Consider the following 16081-nt stretch of genomic DNA (forward strand, 5'->3'; position numbering starts at 1 on the left):
ATCCTTCATTTCTTATTGAACTTTGTAAGAGAATTTGTGTATGGATTGATATCTTAAATTTTATAGAAAGATTATATATGAAAACAAATGATTGCGGAGTTTTATAATAAATGATTTATAGGAAATAATATTTTTTGAAGACCTTTTGTAAATTATAATCTTGTGTAGATTTGATTATGGGAGAAATTTAATGGTGAAATATGCTTAACTCTTCAAAAGTTTTGATGTTTTGTCTTTACATGACAACCACTTAGAATATAATATGTTTTAAGTATGTCATTTATAGTCATGGGAGATTAGTTTTTTTTTAAGATTGTTTGAAGACTAATCAATGTAATATGAATTGATGACAATTATCTCAAAACTACGTAATTGAATTCTAATAGATTTATGATGTTTCATTGAAAGTTTTTATTAAGTTTTATGCGCAAATTTTATATTTCAAGATTCAATAGTATGTACATGTATATTTTTTTAAGTTCAATATTATATTATATATTTCATGTGTATCTCATTCAACAACATAGAAATGTTACTATTTATAAATGTTTTTTTTTAATTTAGTAAAATAGATTCTTCTTTGACATAGAGTTGTATATAATTCATGTATATCTTTATATATGCAGGAGTTCTTTGCCATCATGGATGTTTTTGACATAGATGAACTATTAGGTGAAAATCCCCCACCACAACCCCCTCCTCCTCCTCCTCCTCCTCCTCCACCACCACCACCACCACCACAACCCCCTAGATTGGATGAAATTCGTTTAAGAGAACGAATTAATGAAAACCTACAAGTGATTGAACAAAACATTGCTGCTATCCAAAATGAGCAAGTCACGCCACCCCATCTTGTAGAGTTTGCAAAATCAATGCAAACTGTTGTCAGGTCAGTTAGATCTGTTGATTCTCAATTAGATCAATTTCATAGACGACGACAAGAGTTGCGTGATTTTTATGCCGATGGTTTAACTTATAGACAAATCACAGATTTGAAAATAACCAAAGCTCATTTATGTCCATATTTTACCAACCCAAAAACAAGAGAACCAATGCAACCTAACCAGAAAAGAATTTCAATTAGGTGGTGTGTGCATCCAGAAATGGCTAGATACTTTTGGGATAGATGGTGGATGGTTTTTGATTATCCACCACATCGTAATTATGAGGTCCCTTTTTATTTTTTGAAGAAATTATACTGTGAGTTTGTAATGAACCAAAAACCAAATTATTTTGATATTAAGTCATTCCAGGGTGTTGGTCGTGGAATGCCACAGCATAGATTAGGGGCACGGAGTAATAATCCCCTACCGGATCCACCCATAGTTCCACTTGTTGCTCCATCGATTCCTGCAGATGTCCAAAATACATCATTCATTTCGACATTAGATGCTTTGACTTCCCTCACAGGGAACCTGAGTGAGCAAGCTGCTCACATGGCATCTGCTCCTCGATGGATGCCACATATGTGTTCGAGTTGTCATGAGACGTGTGTAGGTCCTACTACTGCTGCAGGATCTACTTCAGTTCCAGATGAGCATGATGCAGCAGATGATAGTATGATGACATCTTATATGGATTTTCTTTGCTCGGATGTTCATCTTGACCAGGTATAGATATATATAATATACATGTACATGTCAATGTTTTTATGTACTTTATTAAATATAGGTATAAACTAAGTGCATCTCTTTTTTTATACAATCTAATACTTCATTAAATAAATTTTGTTTATGTAGATAAGGACTACGCCTAATATTAGAGTTAATATTGCATCTACTGGAAGACAACTCGGCACACCTTATGGGGTATAGTATAAATTTCTATCTAGACATTGTACTAGATCTTTTTAAGTTAATATGCTATCGTCGTATATTATATAAATTTTCATGTTGATACATTGAATGCTTATTTCTCCAGGATTCAGGTCATGAGGGACCCTCTACATCACATCAAGAAGAGGGTCTGACTATTGTGACACCATCTATGGTATGTATCTTATAATTCTTAACTTAAATATGAACTCTTACAATATTGTAACTTTACTTGAAATTATTTAGTACACATATATATGTTCACTAAATATGATTTCATTAAATGCATGTATGCAGGTGGACACTACCATTAGGATAGGTTATCCTCATAATTTTGATCAGAGCCAATTTGAACGCACATCGACATCCTTTGAGGTATTAATATGTAATACTTAATTTGATCTTATTTTTACTCTTAATTTAAGATTTAATTGGACACTTTGAATTTGACCTTGTACAGGAGTTAGCTAGCACTGCATTTGGTGTTGATACTGCACAAGATACTGCTAGAGGAGATACTGCTACAGGATCTGATGAGCATATGGTAAGTTTGTAACTTAATTTATGAATTCTACTATATTTGATAAATGATTCTTTTAATAGTTAATTTCAAGTAATATTTTAATATTATTTTTTTATTGTACAGCATGAGACAGGTGGATCTGGACCACGTCCCGAGGACAAGAGAGATACTGCTATAGGATCTGATGAGCATATGGTAAGTTTGTAACTTAATTTACGAATTCTACTATATTTGATAAATGATTCTTTTAATAGTTAATTTCAAGTAATATTTTAATATTATTTTTTTATTGTACAGCATGAGACAGGTGGATCTGGACCACGTCCTGGGGACAAGAGAGATACTGCTACAGGATCTGATGAGCATATGGTAAGTTTGTAACTTAATTTACGAATTCTACTATATTTGATAAATGATTCTTTTAATAGTTAATTTCAAGTAATATTTTAATATTATTTTTTTATTGTACAGCATGAGACAGGTGGATCTGGACCACGTCCTGGGGACAAGAGACCACGAGATGTTATTGATGATAGCACTTAGATTTTACTATTTATTTGGCTTTGATATGTACTTTTTTATGGACTTTACACATTTGTTTACACGTGCACATACTTTATATATATGGATAGTTGCATAATAGGATTAGATCATATATATTTTGTGCATACTTTATATATTTTGTGCACATTAGATATTATGTGGAGTGAACATCATGTTACCATCTAGACATATATATGGATTAGATATTATATGGATTATGTGGACTTGAAATTTTACTATTTATTTGGCTCTGATATGTACTATTTTACGGGCTTTACATATTTGTTTACACGTGCACACCCATACTTTATATATATGGATAGTTTCATAATAGGATTAGATCATATATATTATGTGCATACTTTATGTGTATTGTGCGCATTAGATATTATGTGGACTTGAAATTATGTGCACATTAGATCATATATATTGACTTGAAATTATGTGGACTTGAAATTTTGCGCATACTTTATATATTATGTGGACTTGAAATTTTATTTATGGAAGTTGTGCTTAAACAACTTTATAGGCATTATGTGGACTTGTAATTTTATTTTTGGAATTTTATTTAAATAGTTCTTGTGATTAGATAAACTACATGTGCATACATCTTGAACTAAGTATCGAAACATATCTTATAATTATAACATATTCTAAATCAAAAAGTATCATTTAACAAATATAATGAATAGAACTTGATTAAAACATAATTATCTCATTCATAAATTTGACCAGTAGTCTCTCATTTATGTATATTGTACACAAAATGTAATCAAGAAGACATATCTAAAATAAAATAAATAGTCTATTTAAATTATAATAATAAGGATTTATATCTCTCAAAATACAACATAAAGTATGCACAAACAATAGTAGTCATTGAGGGCAAGTCTACTCTGAGAGACCTAGAAAAAAAAATACATATGATTAGTTTTTATAATCAGGATGCATTGAATTTAAAATACAACATAAAGTATGCACAAACAATATAGTAGTCATTGAGGCCAAGTCTACTCTGAGAGACCTAGAAAAGGTAAATACATATGATTAGTTTTTATAATCAGAATACATTGAATTTAAAATACAAATGGATTTGCCTTAAGGGTACAAAAATTTAACTTACTTGTAATTATTCAAAATGAAACATAAAGTATGCACAAATAACTTTGTTTTCATTGATGCCTTCTACTTGTGGTAGACCTGAAACAAAATTTTAGTAGATTAGATTTTGTAATTATGATTCATGATTTAAAATACTATATATAATATGCATCGCGACTTTTAAAAGGGAGGTGGATTAAGGGTTCAAATTATAACTTACTTGATATTCATTCTATTATACCATCTGCATCCTCTCTCTTTTGCAAAGCATCTATAATTGTCTCGTGCTCTTCCATAGAGAGAGTCCATAATTGTTTATTAGCAGGCCTGCCACGATAGCTATCCAATTTTATATTAGTTGCCACTACCAAATGTGAGTAATGTATAATCTTTTTCTCTAATTCATAATCTTCAAATGCGGGCAATCCATTCTTTCTTGTTAGATATTTGCGTAGCCAAGTGCCAACAACAACCACAGATCCTGTTGGATAGTCATAACCATCATCATCTACTCGAGGAGTAGTTAGCTTATGTTTTGGCTCTACACATCGAGCCAACCAATACTCTGTCCCCTCTTCATTGTCCTCTGGTGCAACAACAGCATAGACATGTCCTGTGCACAAAACAATTTTATTTTAATATTTAATGAGAAATAAAAACAAAAATATACACTGTAAGATTTCATAAATTTATGTACTATTTAATAAATCAAAACAAATTTCAAAAATAATTTTACCTTGTTGTATAAGATCTGAAATGCGATCATAGTCATTTGATGCAAACATTTGATCCATATCTTCATCAGTTCTTTCATGCGGATCATTTGCATCTATGGGTGTCAATGATCTTTGTTGCCATTCTTCAACCCATTCTTTATTCTCACAAAATTCCCAATCTCCGGAAACACAAAACTGACAAAAGCAAGCAAGTTGCCTTGTGAATATAGTCCATGTGTTTGAATTAGAACTCTTAAACGAATGCCATTTAGTTGATCCAATGATGGTATTACAATCATGCCGAATAAGAATACTATCTTCCTCTATCAACCAGAAGAAACGTCGAATTGCAGAGTTTTCAGTTGATCCTTTTGACAACTTTGAATTGCACCAATCTACAACTGCACGAGCATCTCTGAATTTCACTGCATCCTCGAATTTCAATTGTTCTCTAGCAAGAGCTCTTTTTATACAGGCACCGGCTCCATCGTGTTCCCCCTTACCATGTCCCGCTTCAAAAAAACTCCATAAATGTTGGACATTGGTTATCTTGTGAACTTTGCATAGCCAATAAAACATTCTTGCATTTTTGAATTGTCCAGTGCAGTTATCTGACCATATCATATGTTGTTTCATGTCAATTTCTCTTTCCTTAAGATTATCATAAAATACCTCGAAACAATGTTGGACAAACTCTGAAGAGTGTAATCGATTATCACTAACATAGAAATGATACTCCCTCAAAATTTTTCTGTTATCTTCTGTACTGTCATGGTCATGTCTATATATAATGTGCACAAATATGGCCACTTGCACTGAGTTGTAGTATTGTGATTGAGTTTCCTCTTGTGGTTTTAGAGTATAATTTTCTGCAAAATCCACAACTGATACTATTGTTCCAATTGGAAATGTGTTCTTGCATATGCGAAACTGTCCATCAAGCCATCGGGCATGTTGGGAATGTTTCACATATTTTGGAACAATATGAGTTTTAAACTCACTAATAAATGCATTCACACTATTCTGTTCTGTAATCAATTCTAAACGTTTCCCCATCTTTCCATCCTTTAGAGGGTATTCTATATTTTTAAATCTCCTAACATCAACCATTTTTTGTCCAAACTTAGATGAAACATGTTCATGCAAACATTCACCTATCGAAGAATAGTTCCCACATAAATTGCAAAGACCATAAATGCATGAACTGGAAAGAAATAATTGTTCATTAGGTGGTTTACAAAATAAACTTCCAATAAAATCTTTTATAGTTTCAGGTGGAACATAAACACCACAATCCTGCACAAGATCATTACCATGCAACATACAACGAATATATCGAAAAACATCATAATAGTAACGAAACTGGACATGAGTTTTACAACAACAAGATATTCTTTGTTTATTGATTTTAACATACCAGGGTTTGCATTTTTCAAATGATCTTTGACTAATTCGTAAATTCATTAACACAGATTCATCACTAAATTTTTTAAAGAATTCAGTTTGAGTCATGTCAAGAAGATGTTTTGGATGAGGATCACGAATTTTTGATCCCACCCTTAACTTTAAAACATCTCTAACATTTGATGAAACTCTAGTGTTATCATGCCAAAATTTTGTAATTAATTGTTTAGTTTCATCATTTAATTTCATGTCTGACCTTTGAAGTCTACCACTAAAACTCCAACAATGGTTTAGTGGATCAATTTCAATTGTGTCTCTTCTTTTGGCCGCTCTTGACAAGGTTCTACGATGTAAGTTCAAATAGCCACTTATATCACTTAACATTCTTTTATTAACAATCATTTTGTCAACTATAGCAGTCGTTATAACTCTACGTGCTGCATTCTTATCTTTAGATCGACTTGTTTTTCCTATAGAATCGATGGCACTGGCAACAGTAGATACAACTTGCTTATATGATTCATCTTTTCTTTTTGGTTTTGCATAAATACCTATTTTTTTCATGACTTTACGCATTTTTAACATTTTTATTAATTGTAGCATTAATTGACATTGGAATCCTAACTTTTTATTATAGAAAAATTGTTTATATAATCTGTTTGCATGTGTTCTGATTTGTCTCCAAGAAACTAACCCATTAAGATTATCTAGCACATTGCTATCAATAGTAAACAAATTACATTCATTTTCTTTTAGAGATGGTGGTGTAATATTTTCAATTTTTATTTCTTTTCGTATTGGTGTATGAAATTTATATCCAGCTTCATTTAAATCAGCAATTTGATTGGCATCATAGTCATCAGGATTTAAAAACATACCAGGATTCGCATCCACATCAACATTTGCATCAACAGTCATACCCGTGTGTGGTTCTATATTTTTTGCATCCATCATGATGTCTTCAATGGTCTCATCTACAACGGGCACTGAACTAGATGCTTCAAAAGTGTTATTCAATTGTCGTTGTTGTGATCTTCGATCTCTTTGGCGTTTTGCCTCCTTCTCTCTTTGTGCTTGAATTTCGTCCACTGTCATTGTCTTCTTTTTTTTCTTTTGACGTTGCTTAGAACCCATTTTTACAAACTTGTCTTCAAAAAATCGCGTAAAAAATATTAAAAAGTACTGCCAAATGATGTAAAAAATCTTTGTCAGTACGGATTTCAATGATATTGTAGTAAATCGATGCAATCTTTTTTTTTTTTACAGCAACGGTTATTTTAATAACGGGCCCCCGTTATTTTAACAACGGGCCCCCGTTTATAAAACGGGGGCCCGTTATTTAAATAACGGGGGCCCGTTATTAAAACGGGGGCCCGTTGTTAAATCCAACGGGCAGAAAATGAAACGGGCCCCCGTTTATAAAACGGGGGCCCGTTATGTAAAATTTGAATTCACAACCCGCCACTTGCCTCGGGATTAGGCCCGGGATAGGCCCGGGATGGCCACACCTGAGACATGAACCTGCAAATTCAAAGGTCCATGAATGAAAGCACAAATATGATGAAATGAAATAGTTTACGTGCCTTTAATCAAAGAATTTTTATACGAAATTGAAACCCATTTCAGATTATACTGTCTAGATTCTAAATATGTAAATTAATTTAAAAATTGATTATTTTAAATATTTTTCATTTAATTTATACTAAATCAGGGTCATAAATTTGAAATATTAACTAATTTTCTTAATTTAATAACTTATTTATTTTAATGAATTTTGAAAAAAAAATTATATGTCATCAATCTACACAAAATTCTTTTCAATTTAAAATTTTTTTTTTTCAAAAAATACTAAGTTTACGTCAAATTATGTGGGTTGTACACGTCAAATTTTTAAAAAGATAATTACGGTCATTAAAAAATTAATTAAAAAAAAAATATTTGAAAAAAAAATACAGAAAAATATGCTCATCAATCTTCAGTGTGTTACAAACCATTTCCCAAAATGGTTTGAGAAAATAATTTTAATTGTGTCAAAAAGTGTGGGTCGTACACATGCATGGTATGGTCCTGAAACAGGCATTTTTAAAACATAGTTTTTAGAACTTCATTCAAAAAGTTATTTTTTATTATGTGGGTATTAAAATAAATTACATATTTGAAAAGTACACTCAGAGAGCTATCTTTTATATTACTGACTTTTTTCAAGATTCAATCTCTAAGTGTTTCAAAATTTAAGCTCAAGTGAGACAAAATCTGAAAAACAGGGAAAACACTTCCACTTTTTGGCCAAAAAGTGGACTCATCTTCTTGCACTGACCCTGGTCCAAGAAATGCTTTGCATATCTCTGCATCTGTGTGTTTGCTCCTGCAGTTTGGTGGATGTGCTCATGTTGTTTGTACATTGTATCAACTAAGGTTTTAAGTGTTAAAATGTACCACAAGTATGATTGTTAACATTCTACCCCAAGATCGACATGAATGCCGGTTGATAGGTGTTGGGGCCTATCCCAAGTCATCTGCTGGGCGCTCGTGGGCTTTGCACCCCAGATCAGGTCCCCTGTTTGTGGCCTCACTGGTTCATAGCTCCAGTCAAAAAGTGTTAATTGACCAAAATAAAAAACACTTTCTATCCCAAGGGTATATTTACTAGTTTATTAGGATTAAAGTGTTTTGTATCTGTTCATCTATGCCAACTCAATTTGGCATCACAATATTGAAGGAGTGTATGCTAATGATGTTGAAAGTTCTTGGAACATCTTTATATGGTCCACACATCAGATTATAATCTCTATGGGGTCACGTGTTGTTTGATGTTGATATTCTGGGAGTGTTGTGATTGTCGCCATGTATTTGATTGTTTGTGCTAGAGCTTTGGAGGACGTGACAAGATTATTTTGGGTTAATGATCTAAGTCTTGATGTGAACTACAATGTGTAATTTCTCTTGATAGATGTGTTTTGGGTCGTTTGGTAAAGGGCTACACGTTTTATCTACACATTATCTTGTTGTTGACTTGGAATGATTTGTGTTGATGCTTGGATGGATTTGTCTATGCGAGAATGAGTGTCAAGGATCTTTTGGTCCTATTTATATTTTGGATAAGTCTACATTGGGTTTCTTTGCTCCATAGAGGTGTTTTCTATCGGCCTCTTACATGTTTCATGTTTTTTTTAATCATTGGTTGACTTGGAGAAGGATTATAAAATATTGCAGAGCATATATACTGAAGATCATTTATTGGAGAGTGTGTGATTGTATGAGAATTATAGATAGATTATAAATGACATGCTAGAGGCAGTGAGCCAAAGGTTGTAGGGTAAAAGCACAATGTTGTGTCACACTTTTATAAAGGAAGTGGCCAACACAACTAAAACTATTTAACTATGACCGCATAAAAGTGACATTTCTAAATTGAATTTCAAATTGATGTAAAAAGATCAACTATAGAAAAATTAATGAAATTTATGTCTATTATTATTATTATTATTTTTTAAATTGATATTTTTTTAAATTATATTCAAAGAGATTTTTTATAATTGAAAAATGTTGAAAATTAAGGGTTCTAGTCAGCGTCACCAAGCAAAATGAAAACAAACATTATTATTATTATTTTTTCTGATTTTAATTTTCCAAATAAAGGACATATATATGTAGTGTTAAAAAAATAATTAAATTTTGATGTATATTTTTCTCGTAATAATATTTTTAAGTCCAACATAGTTGAATTTGGTACTTTTCATTTAATGTCATCTTTTGTCTACTAAATTTATCATTATAAAAAAAAAAATTATACCTTTTTGGAGAATATTTTCTCATCTCGTGAAAAATATATATTTTTTAATATTTTTAATTTCTAATCAGCTTCATTTTGAACTTAAAAAATCTACTCTCAATGTTCAATTAATAAAAAATATTAAAAGTAATCAAAAAACTAAAAAAATAATATGTCCAGATTCGTGAGTTTGAGCTCTACAAAATGGTATTTTTTGATTTGTGTAAAAAAATATTTTGCCTGAAGAAAAATTGAGTGGAAGTGAAAAGTTTTAGAAATGCAGACAAAATAGGTGATTTCGCTGCCACATCACCTGCCACATAGGTGAGTTCGGCTGGACTAAGTTCGACCGAACTATTTTGAATTATTTTGAACTATTCTAAGTTTAGATGCTCACAAAAAGTCGAGATAATGTAACCAATAGTTCGACTGAACTCTTGGTGCCATTTAAGTGCCACACTCGTGCCACTAGGTACCATGTGGCATGGGAATAGTCTGACCAGACTTAGTTCAACTGAACTCAGTCTGGCCAGAATGCGGCCAGTTAGCCCCAAGTGCGACACAGGTTTGTGATGTTTCCCTGCAACATTCACAAGTGATTTCAGTCTATTGGAGGTGGCGAGCCAAACATAGTTGAAGTGGTGGGAGTGAGTTGGAGGTAGCGAGCCAAAGGCAGTTACAATTCAAAGTTGTTTGTTTATTGTATCTTTCTTTAAGGTAGTGAACCTCTTTAGCAAGTCGTTATATGTTTGGAGGAGTTTAGGGAGCTATAACTTCCTTGGGTTGTAGCCCTAAAACAAAGTTGTAAATCTGTTTTAATATTGTGAGGTTGGATTTGGATAGTAGATCCAACCAACTCTTCTCACCATGGTTTTTCCCTTATGGGGTTTTTCACATATATATAGTGTTCTCTTGTGCACTTGTATTGATTGCTTTATCTTTCATTGGTGTTGATTTGTTTAAAGATATGAAACATAAGTTGGTGTAGAAAGGTTTAAGTTTTAAGGGATACTAATTCACCCCACTCCCACCCACCAAACCCAACACCCCCCCTCTTAATACCCAATGTGTTCAATAGTAATATGGATTTGGTTATACTCTTCAAAATAATATTTGTCAAAATACTTGGTTTCATATAGACAATCTATTAGACCATCAATTAGGGTAAAATAATATCTTATTAATGGATCATGAATTTATACACATATGTTTGTCTTGATCCTTCTTGGGTGCTACTATTATTGATATAAAGCATGGGATCCAAATCTCCAAACCCTTGTCCCTTCACCTTCTCATTCTCTATAAACATCATTCTATATACCCTATTTTTTGATAAACTTGGATTGATAATTAAATCCATATGGTGGTTGATGCTACTTATATAATGTACCAAATAGAAATGTTTCTCTATTGAATTCTCTTTGATTGCTAGAGGGTGAGAGATGATGCTTGAGAGAGATCATAGAGATGAGAGGATGAAAGCAATATTTTCTTAAGCACTAACACATAACACCAAGTTACATGAATGTGTGATTTGGGTGGGAAAGGTGAAGGGAATTAGTTAGCCAAATTTAAAATTTGTATTTAGAATAGAAAGGTCCAAGTTTACAATCATGGATTTGACCTCATGATCATGGGAAGGATTTTGGGTGGCCAATTTTTTAATCCTAGTGGTTGACGATTACATTTGGTTAGGGCTACGGATAGGTGTAGCAACTACAAGGATATGATTAACATATTGTGATATATGTGTATGGGGATATTTTGAGACCTAAGTGTGGATAATGATGGATAGTTAATTTACTCCCATGTCGCACCTCCAAATGAAAACATACTAACAAAATTATGGCAAGAAGCCAATGCAATTATTTTATTTAATAGTCTACTTCCTTGAACCAAAATAGAAAAAAGGGTAATCAAATTTTTAAAAACATCTTGTCTATATCCAATCAAATGACTACCTCATATGTGAGTAAATCAGATATGTATATCTTCGTCTACATTACACCACCTTTGCCTTGAATGCTTTTCACCTTTTAAGTCTCCTTCCATAGGGTTGTCCTTGACATCCATGCCATTATGCAATAGAGTGTTTATGTGAATGGAGATGATGATGGAGGTATTGCAACCACAACATCCAAATGTCATTGATCGTGATGATGATTTGACAGTTGCATGCCCCTTTAAACACTTGCCTGAAGGAAATGTAATTCTATAGAACCTTAATTGAAAAACACCTAAATCACCTTCATGTCCTTTTGAAAGGGCAATCATAATTTCAAAAGACAACATTTAGGGGAAGAGCACAAATTATTGCCCATGTTTCAATAACCTAACACTCCTTGTGCACCCAACCCCTCGACTACGGATTTTAAAGAAACCAAAAAATGACAACTAGAATTCCATTAATAAATTTCACATGCACCAATAATTGCTTACTTTTTAGCTTTTTTACTTCATAATTGGCCCATTTGTGCACAACTATTAGGTCATTTGTGCACAAGTATTTGCAATTTTAAATGCATGGTTATTGAGACATCTTGAAGTAGGTATTAGGCGATACTTTGAAATGTGTACTTTTTGACCCTCGCATGCATAATGGATCCCACAACGTGCATGGTTACTATCTAGAAGTCAAAACAATAACTATAAATTGTAAGTTGCATACAAAAATAATACAAAAAAAATCATCAAAATCTGGTGTACCTTTCAAGATTTGTGGATGTGTGAAGTTTGCTAAAATGACTAATGATACCTTCCACTAAATAGACATGAGAATTGCAAAGCTTTGACCAAAAGCATATAATAATATACATGTTTAATAAAGACAAAATTTTAGACAACATATTCATATAACAAAAATAATAAAAAATGCTTTTGTCCTAACGGAATTGAGTTTTTTGCTTTTTTCTGTTTCAACTGTTTCAAAATTTTAAATGGAGTCCACATCCAACCGAACGGCTACCTGGCGCGTGTGAGTGAGATTTGCATATCCCCATAAACGTACCTTCACGAAGCTTTTATTATATTTCATTTCTGGAAGCTCGCCAGGCTTTGTAAGGAATGTTGAGGTCCTGCACGAGAATCTTCTTCTTGCCATAAATGGCTGGGAATTCAAGTCCAGGGTGAGAAAGCTCTCGCAGATTCCAAGGTGAGAAAGCGTATATCAGCATTCCAAGGTGAGAAAGCTGTCGCAGGATTTCAGGATTCCAGGGTGAGAACCTCTCTTGCGGAGGATCCTCTCGAAAATAGAGGGCTCACCTCGTCAGAAATCGATCTAGAACTCTATGGAAGCGCAGTTCTCTCACTTCGCCCATTGCATCGGTGAGCTTTCCTTTCCTTGCAAATTTTTATTCCTCATTATTTTCGAAACTGTACAAGTTTTTTTCCATCCCATATATAGTTCTAAATTTAGTCATAAACCAAAGACATTGATATTTGTGCGCCTGTATTTTGGTTGAAATAATTTCTCTCTTTTCTGTGATCCATCCCTGTAAATTCCCGTACAAATTAATTCACGACCCGGCAGAGCACCCACTTCTTTGATCCTCCTCTTCAAATGGATAGATCTTCACATTCAATCTTGAGAGCCATAATTCAGCGATAGATGCTTTTGGTCAAAGCTTTTCAATTCTCATGTTTATCTTTCGAATATCTACAGCTAAATTTCCCTTTCGTTCTTGCTGCATCCCCTTTGTAAAAGGGGCATGCAGTAAGCTATGGCTATTCTTCTTTAAATATGTAACACATTGCTTATTCCAGCAGCACAACTCATATACAGTCAGGGGAACCCTTCGGGTCAGTTTAATTCCTGTTCACTTTCGGTACTTACTATTTCTACACAATACGGCGAGCACTTTTGACGGCAATTTCGCAGAAATGTTTCTTCAGACATGTGAGTATTTTATTCTTGTGTCTTCGCTGTCGACTGTTTTATAGTAGGGTCAAGAAATAAAGCTACGGCTATTCTTCTTTCTGTTTGTCTTAATTTTTCTGTAATATATGGATATTAGGATTGTTTCTTCACATTGCTAGGGTTTTACAATTTACCCATTCTCTTTTTTTCCTCAATATTCTGAGGTCTTTTCTATTAAATCTGCATCATTAACCTTCAGACTTTCTGTTGCTTTTTAATTTGCAGTATTAAAATTTTGGCCAACTTTCAGATTTCTGATTATTTTCTTTCCTTTATTAATTTGCAGTTTCTCTTTGCAGAAGTGTTTCTGGACCGTGGCAAAATTGACCGCTAGCTGGGATGCAAAAGAACAAATTGGGAGCCTTAAAGGCTGGGGAACGGATCAGCATGGTAATTTTTTCCTATCTTTTTTTAAGATAATATACAGACAAAATAACTATTAACCGAAATAAATTAGTCCTGTGCGAGATCATATGTATTAAGGGAAAAAATCTGTGCGATATGTATATAAATTTGTATGGTTTTCTTTCTTATTTTCTTTTCTTAAATAGGTATATGATTCGTTTATAGTTAAAAGACTATTTCAATCTTTGAACTCTGGTGTGTTACAACTTACAAGTACTACTTGCACAGAGTATATTTGTTTGCATTATGTTATAGTGTTGTTGCCTGCTGAAATTACTTGTTAAGTGCAGGCATATATGGTGGATGATGGATCTGAAGATTCTAGTTCGGCAGCTTTTGGAAGAGAGTGAATACTGAATAGCTAAATGAGGATCTTCTCAGCTTAAAGTGTCAGGTTTGAGGAGTCTATACTTTTAGAACTCTTTTATTATTTTACAGTGTGCCATATTATAGTCATATTTAATTCATATGATTAGGCACGGCAAAGATTGAAATTATAAATGGAATTTCTTTCTCCTTGTTTATATTTTTAGATTTTTCTTTCACTTTTTCATTTTCCTTTCTGATTTTTACCTTACTTTTCTTGTCGTCACTCTCTTTTTTCTTTTCTAATTTGTATCTCTCTCTCCTATATTTCTGCATTTAGTTATTTCTTAATTTTCCCTCTCATAATTGTTTTTGTATGTCTCTCTCTTATATTTCTACATTTAGTTATTTCTTAATTTTCCCTCTCATAATTGTTTTTGTATGTCTCTCTCTTATATTTTTGCATTTAATTATTTCTTAATTTTTCCTCTCATAATTGTTTCTCTCATAATTGTTTTTCTATCTACTGTAAGATCTCTTTTCACTTTTCTCCTTTTCTCACTAGACATGCATGTGTATTTCCCCCTCATTCTTTGGTTGTTCCTCACATTCATTCTTTCTATCTTTGTTTTCTTGATAATGTTTTTTTATCTTTATAATTTTTTAATATTTGTCTCTTGATTTATATCCTTTTTGCCACCCATCCCCCAAATTTTCTTCTTCTGTTTTTTTTGGAGTGTCTATTTCATATTTTCAATCTTTATATTCTTTGGTATCTACAAATTGGGAGCCTTAATGGTCGCCTGGTGCAGAAAAGGGGAACGGATCAATGGGATAATTTTTTCCTATCTTTATTAAGATAATATACAGATAAAGTAACTATTAACTGAATTAAATTACTCCTGTGCTCTCATTTGCTTTCATCTATGATTAAGGTAAAAAAACTGTGCGATACGTATATAAATTTGTATGGTTTTCTTTCCTTATTTTCTATTCTTAAATTTAAATTTCAATTATATATATATATATATATATATATATATATATATATATATATATATATATATATATATATATATCAAGATTACTTCATTCTTTGAACTCTGATGTGTTACAAGTACCAATTGAACAGAGTATATTCGTTTGCATTATGTTATAGTGTTGTTGGCTGATGAAATTACTTGGTAAGTGCAGTCGTATATGGTGGATGATGGATCTAAAGATTCTAGTTCGACAGTTTAAGGAACAGAGTGAAAAGTTATATGAGGAGCTTCTCAGCTTAAAAGTGCCAGGTTTGAGGAGTTTATTCTTGTAGAATTCTTTTATTATTTTATATTGTATGATATTATAGTTATATTTAATTCATATGATTTAACATGGCTAACATTAAATTTATAAATGAAATTTAGTTATACAATTTTTCTCTTGTCTTTTTATATTTATATTTATATATTTTTTCTTTTTTTATATATATTTTTTTAATCTTTTCATTTTTTACTTTACTTTCTTGGTTTCTATACCTCCTTTCATTCTTTTGTTTCTCTTTTTTTTTTTTTCTATTTTTGATTTTAGTAATTTCTT

At 32.2% G+C, this 16081-nt stretch overlaps 1 protein-coding gene and 1 long non-coding RNA gene across 4 annotated transcripts; both read left to right on the forward strand.

The window, feature by feature from the left end:
* Positions 1–1295: 1295 nt before the first annotated feature.
* Positions 1296–2916, forward strand: LOC131047793 (uncharacterized). Its single transcript, XM_059209498.1, has 8 exons — positions 1296–1610; positions 1740–1808; positions 1921–1989; positions 2112–2189; positions 2275–2358; positions 2461–2532; positions 2635–2706; positions 2809–2916. Exons 1-8 carry the CDS (start codon positions 1437–1439, stop codon positions 2878–2880), a joined length of 690 nt encoding a protein of 229 aa, XP_059065481.1. The 5' UTR covers positions 1296–1436; the 3' UTR covers positions 2881–2916.
* Positions 2917–12833: 9917 nt separating this feature from the next.
* Positions 12834–15794, forward strand: LOC131047809 (uncharacterized). 3 transcript variants are annotated; one of them, XR_009358805.1, is made up of 5 exons: positions 12834–13197; positions 13636–13768; positions 14076–14179; positions 14485–14588; positions 15695–15794. It is a non-coding gene; the product is annotated as an uncharacterized LOC131047809 (long non-coding RNA). The 3 variants fall into 3 exon arrangements; XR_009106290.1 differs by having other exon boundaries at positions 14089–14179; XR_009106289.1 differs by having other exon boundaries at positions 13639–13768; positions 14089–14179.
* The last annotated feature ends 287 nt before the right edge of the window (positions 15795–16081 follow it).

Source organism: Cryptomeria japonica, chromosome 8 (genome assembly GCF_030272615.1).
Source record: "Cryptomeria japonica chromosome 8, Sugi_1.0, whole genome shotgun sequence".
Lineage (NCBI taxonomy): Eukaryota > Viridiplantae > Streptophyta > Pinopsida > Cupressales > Cupressaceae > Cryptomeria > Cryptomeria japonica.